The sequence below is a fragment of the Oncorhynchus kisutch genome, linkage group LG18 (genome assembly GCF_002021735.2).
Source record: "Oncorhynchus kisutch isolate 150728-3 linkage group LG18, Okis_V2, whole genome shotgun sequence".
Classification (NCBI taxonomy): Eukaryota; Metazoa; Chordata; class Actinopteri; order Salmoniformes; family Salmonidae; genus Oncorhynchus; species Oncorhynchus kisutch.
In genome coordinates this window covers 10,926,716-10,937,120 of record NC_034191.2, presented here as the reverse complement: position 1 = coordinate 10,937,120, position 10,405 = coordinate 10,926,716, and the positions used below count along the sequence as shown (strand labels likewise).

The 10,405-nt window shown below is 42.8% G+C and overlaps 1 protein-coding gene across 1 annotated transcript in view; it reads left to right on the top strand.

Annotated features, from left to right (window-relative positions):
* LOC109909615 (ventricular zone-expressed PH domain-containing protein-like) overlaps positions 1-5,697 on the top strand; it is a 231,597-nt gene extending 225,900 nt beyond the window's left edge. The window contains 2 exon segments of the mRNA XM_031795382.1: positions 3,874-3,927; positions 4,569-5,697. Of these exon segments, the coding sequence (XP_031651242.1) occupies positions 3,874-3,927; positions 4,569-4,751 (237 nt within the window). The 3' untranslated portion in view covers positions 4,752-5,697.
* Positions 5,698-10,405: the final 4,708 nt, after the last annotated feature.

Below are 10,405 nucleotides of genomic sequence, written 5' to 3'. Positions count from 1 at the left end.
TCCCTAAGGATTTGGCTGTGTATCACACACAAACACACACACACCCACACACACAAACACATACACACACACAGACACACACACACACACACACACACACACACACACACACACACACACACACACACACACACACACACACACACACACACACACATACACATTCCACCTACACAAGTCAGAAAGATGTAGCTGTCTTAAGGGGTAGAACATTAGAGGAAGTGCCTATGGGCTGAAGGATTTCATTTCCTCCCTTATATAAGGACGAAGACAGTGAAACACCCTCTTGTCTTACTGCATACATGTGCAGCTTACAGCAATGGATCTTTGCAAGAGGACCATAAAAGTTGATGTTTTGTGCTAATTTACTGTCGTAACAAATCCTAGCAACATTTTACTTTGTCACTGAAATATTTGGCATCAAGCAACACGTCGCCTATAACCGCCCCTAGGCAGCTGTTCAACATTATGCAATGGGTGGGTCTAATCCTGAATGCTGATTGGTTAAAAGCGCATTCCAGCCGGTGTCTATTCCACAAGTTACCACCGGCTAAATCTATGATGTTAAAATGTCTATTTACTGTCTCATCAGCCCAGCCAGGCAATTTATAAACTTGATCTCCACTATAAAAAGCATCTAGACAATATCTCACCATTTCTTTTAGACTAACATTTAGTTTCCAACAGCGGAGATTTGTATTTACCTTGCTGTCTGTCTCTCTGACATTTGAAACATTGTTTCAATATTCAAATTCGATCTCCATATTAGTGAATGTGTCGGGAGTCGGGACGAGACAGACAGGCAGCGTTTCTCAACCAGTCAAAATCATGAATCAGCTGGCATAATTTTTATGGATATATTCAATTGATTAAAAGTAAAAACGAAATGAAGTGCAGCTAGTTTGAAGTCTTTCCAGCTTCAGTGTTTGAAGTGATTGTGTTATCTGTGTTGTTGGCTAGCTCCTCTGAACAACAGTGTCCTGTTGAGAGAGCACATTTTCTATGCCAGGTGAAATCACGCCTCATTAGCTTATTGTGAAATAAATGTAGGAGAATATAACATATTACACACTGTTAAAAGATAATAAAAAAAAGTTTTTTCATCTTTGAAATGCAAGAGAAAGGACACCGTGTATTATTCCAGTTTAGGCGCAATTTAGATTTTGGCCATTAGATGGCAGCAGTATATGTGCAAAGTTTTAGACTGATCCAATGAACCATTGTATTTCTGTTCAAAGTGTTGTATCAATTCTACCCAAATGTGCCTAATTGGTTTATTGATACATTTTCAAGTTCATAACAGTGCACTCTCCTCAAACAACAGCATGGTATTCTTTCACTGTAATAACTTCTGTAAATTGGACAGTGCAGTTAGCTTAACAATAATTTAAGCTTTCTGCCCATATTAGACATGTCTATGTCCTGTCAAATGTTCTTGTTACTTAAAACATCATGCTAATCACATTAGCGCACGTTAGCTCAACCATCCCGTGGGGGGAGGGGGGACATCGATCCTGTAGAGGTTTTTAAACAAATGCATATGCAGCTACTGTTGTTATTATTTTTGACATTTGACTTGACTGTAAGTTAGCTAGCAAGCAAGGGATAGGAACATTGCCAGCCAGTATGACAATGGAACATTTAGGATGAACGACTGGGTCGCGTCCATAGACACAAAACAAAAAGACTGAGCGACTGGGTCGCGTCTCTGGCAACTGAACCAATAGAACGAACAACCAGCCAGCTTGTGTAGCAACCCTAGATTTGTGTCGGGACTATATCTTGTGGAAGGATGAAATAGTAGTATAAAGTTTTTAATGAAAATATGTCAATCCTTATTTGAATATGTTGGTAACCCGTTGTATAAAAGTGATAATGCCTGATAAGCCTGTGTTTTGGGAGGATATACTTCGTCTTGGGCCTGACAACATCCGTGCCAATATATCCAAACACCAGCTTATTGGGCATTATCACCTAAGTGGAAGATGGTAGTCACAATATCACAATGTTAAATGGTAATATTATAAATGTGCCTCTGGGGAAACTGTCAGGGTTTACATTCATTACTTTCCATCCAAAAAAGGCCATTCATGTGTAGTGGTAATGGGGAAACGACATCATGAGGCCTGTCATTCTGTGTAGTGGTAATGGGGAAACGACATCACCAGGCCTGTCATCATGTGTAGTGGTTATAGTGAAACGACATCACCAGGCCTGTCATCATGTGTAGTGGTTATAGTGAAACGACATCACCAGGCCTGTCATCATGTGTTGTGGTTATAACATCACGAGGCCTGTCATCATGTGTAGTGGTGATAGTGAAACGACATCACCAGGCCTGTCATCATGTGTAGTGGTTATAGTGAAACGACATCACGAGGCCTGTCATCATGTGTAGTGGTAATAGTGAAACGACATCACCAGGCCTGTCATCATGTGTAGTGGTAATAGTGAAACGACATCACCAGGCCTGTCATCATGTGTAGTGCTAATAGTGAAACGACATCACCAGGCCTGTCATCATGTGTAGTGGTAATAGTGAAACGACATCACCAGGCCTGTCATCATGTGTAGTGGTTATAGTGAAACCACATCACCAGGCCTGTCATCATGTGTAGTGGTGATAGTGAAACGACATCACCAGGCCTGTCATCATGTGTAGTGCTAATAGTGAACTTGATCTCCACTATAAACATCATGAGGCCTGTCATTCTGTGTAGTGGTAATAGTGAGAAGACATCACGAGGCCTGTCATCTTGTGTAGTGGTTATAGTGAAACAACATCACCAGGCCTGTCATCATGTGTAGTGGTAATAGTGAAACGACATCACCAGGCCTGTCATCATGTGTAGTGGTAATAGTGAAACGACATCACCAGGCCTGTCATCATGTGTAGTGGTAATAGTGAACTTGATCTCCACTATAAACATCATGAGGCCTGTCATTCTGTGTAGTGGTAATAGTGAAACGACATCACCAGGCCTGTCATCATGTGTAGTGGTAATAGTGAACTTGATCTCCACTATAAACATCATGAGGCCTGTCATTCTGTGTAGTGGTAATAGTGAAACGACATCACCAGGCCTGTCATCATGTGTAGTGGTTATAGTGAAACCACATCACCAGGCCTGTCATCATGTGTAGTGGTAATAGTGAGACGACATCACCAGGCCTGTCATCATGTGTAGTGGTAATAGTGAGACGACATCACCAGGCCTGTCATCATGTGTAGTGGTGATAGTGAAACGACATCACCAGGCCTGTCATCATGTGTAGTGGTAATAGTGAGACGACATCACCAGGCCTGTCATCATGTGTAGTGGTAATAGTGAAACGACATCACCAGGCCTGTCATCATGTGTAGTGGTTATAGTGAAACGACATCACGACATCACCAGGCCTGTCATCGTGTGTAGTCATTATAGTGAAACGACATCACCAGGCCTGTCATCATGTGTAGTGGTAATAGTGAAACGACATCACCAGGCCTGTCATCATGTGTAGTGGTAATAGTGAAACGACATCACCAGGCCTGTCATCATGTGTAGTGGTTATAGTGAAACGACATCACGACATCACCAGGCCTGTCATCGTGTGTAGTCATTATAGTGAAACGACATCACCAGGCCTGTCATCATGTGTAGTGGTAATAGTGAAACGCCATCACCAGGCCTGTCATCATGTGTAGTGGTAATAGTGAAACGACATCACCAGGCCTGTCATCATGTGTAGTGGTAATAGTGAGAAGACATCACCAGGCCTGTCATCATGTGTAGTGATTATAGTGAAACGACATCAATCCAATTGGATGGCTGCTCCAAAACTTTCACTTATCACTATTTATTAATGTATAGCTTGTCCTGTCTCCTACAGAAAGATGAGCCAGACGACAGCACCATCGAGCTGAGCAAAGTGCAGAGCGTCAAGGTGGGGGAACTTAAAGTCTGTTCATGTAACAACAATTCATACCCTTTGTCCACTGCTAATAACCCTATCGCCTGTCCGACTGGCTGTGGCTGTATGTGTGTATGTGTGTGTGTGTGTGTGTGTGTGTGTGTGTGTGTGTGTGTGTGTGTGTGTGTGTGTGTGTGTGTGTGTGTGTGTGTGTGTGTGTGTGTGTGTGTATGTATGTATGTATGTATGTATGTATGTATGTATGTATGTATGTATGTATGTATGTATGTATGTATGTGTGTGTGTGTGTGTGTGTGTGTGTGTGTGTGTGTGTGTGTGTGTATGAATGTGTAAGTGTGTTTATGTGTATGTGTGTTTATGTGTGTGTGTGTGCGTATGAATGTATGTGTGTGTGTGTGTGTGTGTGTGTGTACTTATGTGTGTTTATGTGTGTGTGTGTACTTATGTGTGTTTATGTGTGTGTGTGTGTGTGTGTGTGTGTGTACTTATGTGTGTTTGTGTGTGTGTATGTATGTATGTATGTATGTATGTATGTATGTGTGTGTGTGTGTGTGTGTGTGTGTGTGTGTGTGTGTGTGTGTGTGTCTGTGTGTGTGTGTGTGTGTATGAATGTGTATGTGTGTGTGTGTGTTTATGTGTGTGTGTGTGTCCAGGTGGTGGCTAAGAAGCGACGTGAGCGGGGTCTCCCTCGGGCCTTTGAGATCTTCACGGATAGTAAGACGTACGTCCTGAAGGCTCGTGATGAGAAGCATGCTGAGGAGTGGCTCCAGTGTATTAATGTTGCCGTGGCCCAGGCCAGAGAGAGAGAGAACAGAGAGGCCACCACCTACCTGTGACCTTGTAACCTGGAAGATATTCTACTGTGACCCGTTCCTGACCCAGAAACACAACACACATCCCCGCACTACTGAACCATCGACTAACAACAGTCCTGTGATGTCCACTGTTTCTGATCATCTGACAGTCCTCCGATATCATCGTAGCGTCCACATTAATGTAGTACTGTTTAGAAACATATTTTATTCTTATTTACAATAAAAGTGATTACAAAATGACACACTACATTATGATTAGCAGTCATTTCTATTGGGCACAAAATAATCGGAGAACTTTGAATTTGTCCCAGTACCTTTTGGTCCCCTAAAATGGTGGGGGGCTATGTACAAAAAGTGCTATAATTTCGAATAGGTTGACCCGATATAGATGAAAATCTCCTTAAATTAAAGCTGATGGTCTGCACGTTCACCTAATAGTCATTGTATCAAAGCCAAAGTGCTGTAGTACAGAGGCAAAACAACAACACAATTGTCACTGTCCCAATATTTTTGGAGCTCACTGTATGTCATATTTGATAAATGAACAGACTAGTCCCCTGGAGGTCTTTAGCAGAGGCTCAGAACAACAGGGGTGGATATCGGTCACACTGCTGGGGGCTGTGCGTTCTCTCTATTTCCAGGAAACATGTTTCTATGGAGAAACACATTTATTGGCAAAGCTATCGTCTTTGTATTCTCGCTTTTTTCATCCAAAAAAAAGAGCTTGGTGTGTGTGTGTATGTGTGTGTGTGTGTGTGTGTGTGTGTGTGTGTGTGTGTGTGTGTGTGTGTGTGTGTGTGTGTGTGTGTGTGTGTGTGTGTGTGTGTGTGTGTGTGTTTACAATGACAAGCATCGTTGACAATTCTGACATGTCCCTGAATAAATACATTAAACCTGTTGTTTGCAGAACTGGCTCTCATCACAGTGGAAACTTCATTTAAAAACACAAATAAATGTCAACCCCAGAGTCACGTTTTATAGAATCCGGTTATAGGTGAATGTTCCTCTTTCTCCCGAGTAATGAATGACTTGGGGGGGAGAAGAAGGAGGCAACGTTATGGAGCAATATGTTATGGACTCTGAACTAATATTTAGTCTTTAAAACTATACACTCACAAATCGCCAAGTCAATCGCAGAACTGGTCTGGAGATGTCCTTGTGTGTTCGGGAACCAGTGCCAGTTCTGTCATAATGAATGAGCTGTTTTCTGTGGATGATATAATTGTTGCAGCCGGGTAGAATCCTTTTGAATCAGTTGTGGGAAAGTACCCAATTGTCATACTTGAGTAAATGTAAACATACATAGAAAGTCTAAAGTATTTGGTTTTAAGTGTAATTAATTACTAACATATACTTTAGTATCAAAAGTAAAAGTGTAAAGTATTTTGAATGAGTTGTAAGTGTAGATGATGTACACTCGGTGGCCAGTTTATTAGGTACACCCATCTAGTACTGGGTCGGACCCTCATTTGCCTCCAGAACAGCCTGAATTCTTCAGGGCATGGAAGGTGTAGCGTTCAAACGTTGCTCAATTGTATCCAAGGACCTAACGTGTGCCAGGGAAACATTCCCCACAGCTGTACCGTTGACACCTGGCAGGATGGAGCCATGCTGCTTACACAAACTCCTGCCTCTGCCATCAGCATGACCCAACAGGAACCGGGATTCGTTGGAACCAAGCAATGTTTTTTCCACTCCTCGATTGTCCAGTGTTGGTGATGGCCACTGGAGTCACTTCCTCTTGTTTTTAGCTGATAGGAACCCAGTGTGTGTCACGCTCTGACCTTAGTTATTGTTGTTATGTCGTTGTTTTAGTATGATCAGGTTGTGAGTTGGGTGGGTTGTCTATGTTGTTTTTTCTATGATTTGGGATTTCTGTATTTGGCCTGGTATGGTTCTCAATTAGAGGCAGCTGTCAATCGTTGTCCCTGATTGAGAACCATACTTAGGTAGCCGGGTGGGTTGTCTATGTTGTTTTTTCTATGATTTGGGATTTCTGTATTTGGCCTGGTATGGTTCTCAATTAGAGGCAGCTGTCAATCGTTGTCCCTGATTGAGAACCATACTTAGGTAGCCTGGTTTCACTTTTGAGTTGTGGGTGCTTATTTCTTGTTGAGTGTTTTTGTCTTCCACCTTACGGGACTGTTCGTTTGTTATTTATTGTTTTGTTCAGTGTTCTAGTACGTGATTAAAAGCTATGAACACTTACCACGCGGCGCATTGGTCCTCCTCTCTTTCTCCCAACGACGAACGTTCTAGTGTGGTCTTCTGCTGCAATAGCAAGGACCGACAAGTTGTGTGTTTCAAAATGCCGTTCTGCACACTACTGTTGTACTGTGCCTTTATTTGCCTGTTTGTGGCCCGCCTGTTAGTTTGCACGATTCTTGCCGTTCTTGTTTGAGCTCTTGTCATCAACGAGCTGTTTTCGCCTACAGGACTGCCTCTGACTGAATGTTTTTTGTTTGTCGCGCCATTCTCGGTTAACCCTAGACACCGTCGTGCATGAAAAGCCCAGGAGGCCGGCCGTTTCTGAGATACTGGAACCGGTGTGCCTGGCACCGACGTTCATATCACGCTCAAAGTCGCTAAAGTCACTCGTTTTGTCCATTCTAACGTTCAATGGAACAGTAACTGAATGTCTTGATGCCTGTCTGCCTGCTTTATATAGGAAGCCACGACCACGCGACCACGTGACTCACTGTCTGTAGGAGCAAACCATTTTGGTGAACGGTGGGGGTTGTACCTAATAACATAAACCCTGTAATACTCTACCACCTCCTCAGTGGTCATACAGAGTAGAGACTAGAGACAAACAAAGCATGGAGCCTGGAGTAGCTGAAGCTGTAGAGGGATGGTTCCACTTTAACCAGCACTCTACCATGACTTACCATGTTTGTTATTAGGACTCTTCAACCTGGTGAGGTATGCCTGTGTCAAGTTAATGGCTGTGTTTAATTACGACTCTTCAACCTGGTAAGGTATGCCTGTGTCAAGTTAATGGCTGTGTTTAATTACGACTCTTCAACCTGGTAAGGTATACCTGTGTCAAGTTAATGGCTGTGTTTAATTACGACTCTTCAACCTGGTGAGGTATGCCTGTGTCAAGTTAATGGCTGTGTTTAATTAGGACTCTTCAACCTGGTGAGGTATACCTGTGTCAAGTTAATGGCTGTGTTTTAGCCCAGCTTCTGTGCCACGTCTAGATGAGTGTAAACAGTGTCTATTCAGGGCAGGCCTGTTCCCTGTAGTCCTGTGGCTCTAGGTGAATGTTGGGTCTACACTGCCTGCTCCATGGCCTGCTCTGTAATGCTATAGTAGAGTCAGCCATAACAGTGGCGGGCCTGGAGTTCTCACATGGATCCGTTTACACATGTTTGTTTCTCTAGTTGTCGTCCTCTTCCAGGCCCGACATGGAAGCCACCAGACCCAACGTTTGCTTACAATCTCACCTCTCTCCTCCTCAGCCCCTCCCTCTCTTATCTTCTTTCTCTTTCTCCTCCTTGTCCTCTCCTCTTATCCTCCTTATCCTCCTCCCCTCATATACTCCTCCTCAGCCCCTCCCCTCTTATCCTCTTTCTCTTTCTCCTCCTTGTCCTCTCCTCTTATCCTCCTTATCCTCCTCCCTTCATATACTCCTCCTCAGCCCCTCCCCTCTTATCTTCTTTCTCTTTCTCCTCCTTGTCCTCGCCTCTTATCCTCCTTATCTTCCTCCCCTCATATACTCCTCCTCGTCCTCTCCTCTTATCCTCCTCCTCCTTCTCCTCCTCCTCCCTTCATATCCTCCTCCTCCTCCTTATCCTCCTCCTTCTTCTTCTCCTCCTCCTCCCCTCATATCCTCCTCCTTATCCTACTCCTCTGCCTCCTTCTTCTCCTCCTCCTCCTCCTCCTCCTCCTTATCCTCCTTGTCCTCCTTATCCTCGTCTTCCTCCTTCTTCTCTTCCTCCTCCTCCTCCTTATCCTCCTTATCCTCCTATTCCTCCTTCTTCTCCTCCTCCTCCTCCTCCTCCCCTCATATCCTCCTCCTTCTCCCTCACCCAGTTACACAGCTGTGGTCAGGCCCCAGAATCTCACCCCCAACAGCAGAGTCCACTGGTGATACAGTAAGTAGTTCAGTGTAGTTCAACACTCCTAATTCAATGAGGCTATGTTCTTTTAACTCGCTCCAGATATCCACTGTCTTACGTCAGGTGACGTCACTCCTACACAACGCTCGTCCCTCAACCTCAGTGCAGGCGGAAACGACACGCTATCAGACGTAAGGTAATGCCAGATATCAGCATGCTAGTAGTGTTCACCCACATATCAGGAGTGGGTTATATCTAGCTGGACTCTGTTCCCTGCCAACCCATTGTAAAAACACCACCCAGAAGTCTGTGCGTCAGCCACTACACTATGGTGCCATGGTGATGACGTCATCATTCTATTACTGCTTCCATTTCATTTGAAGACAATGTCTTGTGAATATTCTAGAACCAGTTACGTCAACACTAGTTCCTCTCCAGTCTCTGCCATCTTGCCCTTAGATACAGAGCCTCTCAGGGTCTTTGAGCCATTATGAGTTGAGTTGTGTTTCTGTGTTTCTTCATAACTGAATACATTTACAGGCAGCTGTGTAAATAGGGTTTCCTGTTACGGTGCGTTAAGACGATGTGTGTTTTAGTGGTGTCTCTTATGCCTGACGTCAGAGGACTTCTATCTGCCTGTGAGAACCATTCCACGTTCGGAGCCTCTGGAGAAGAAAACGCTTTCACTGGGATTAACCAACTACAGTAGTATGTTAAACCGTCCTGTTTAGATTCAATAACACAAAGGAACTACAGTAGTATGTTAAACCGTCCTGTTTAGATTCAATAACACAAAGGAACTACAGTAGTATGTTAAACCGTCCTGTTTAGATTCAATAACACAAAGGAACTACAGTAGTATGTTAAACCGTCCTGTTTAGATTCAATTACACAAAGGAACTTTATCTTATACTGTTCTAGATTTCACAGATTTTGTATTTTTTGAGAGAATTTACAGAAAGTATTCATGTTTTTGAGTACAGATAAAATTGTAGAATACATGATATCAAACTTCTATAGTGTTTTTTCTTATGTTAGATTGTATTAGAAACCACTTTGGTTTTCATTTTGAGGACAGTATTTATTTTTCCCGTATTGTAAAACCTGAAAAAACAGCTGATGCTTAATGAGATTGATTTTCTATGCATCACTTTAACATCATAATGTTCTTATGTTTCTGTCAAAACCATATAACTGTAAAGACAAATGAATGCTGTTGCCTCTTTCAGATTGAATAAGACTCACTGCTCTCTCTCTCTCTCTCTCTAAGGATTATTAAATATCCTCAATAACAAGAAAAGGTTGATCATTCAAAATCACACATTAGCTTCACAGCATTCATAGCTAATGTGAAAATTGTTCCATGTTCTGAAACAGACAGGCAACTGGTTCCATGTTCTAAAACAAAGAAAGTAAATGGTTCAATGTTCTAAAACAGAAGACAAATGGTCCAATGTTCTAAAACAAGATAAATGGTTCAATGTTCTAAAACAGAAGATAAATGGTTCAATGTTCTAGAACAGAAGATAAATGGTTCAATGTTCTAAAAACAGAAGGTAAATGACTGAAGTAGTGGTATGTTTGTGTTCAGAGATCTCACACACATCCCCT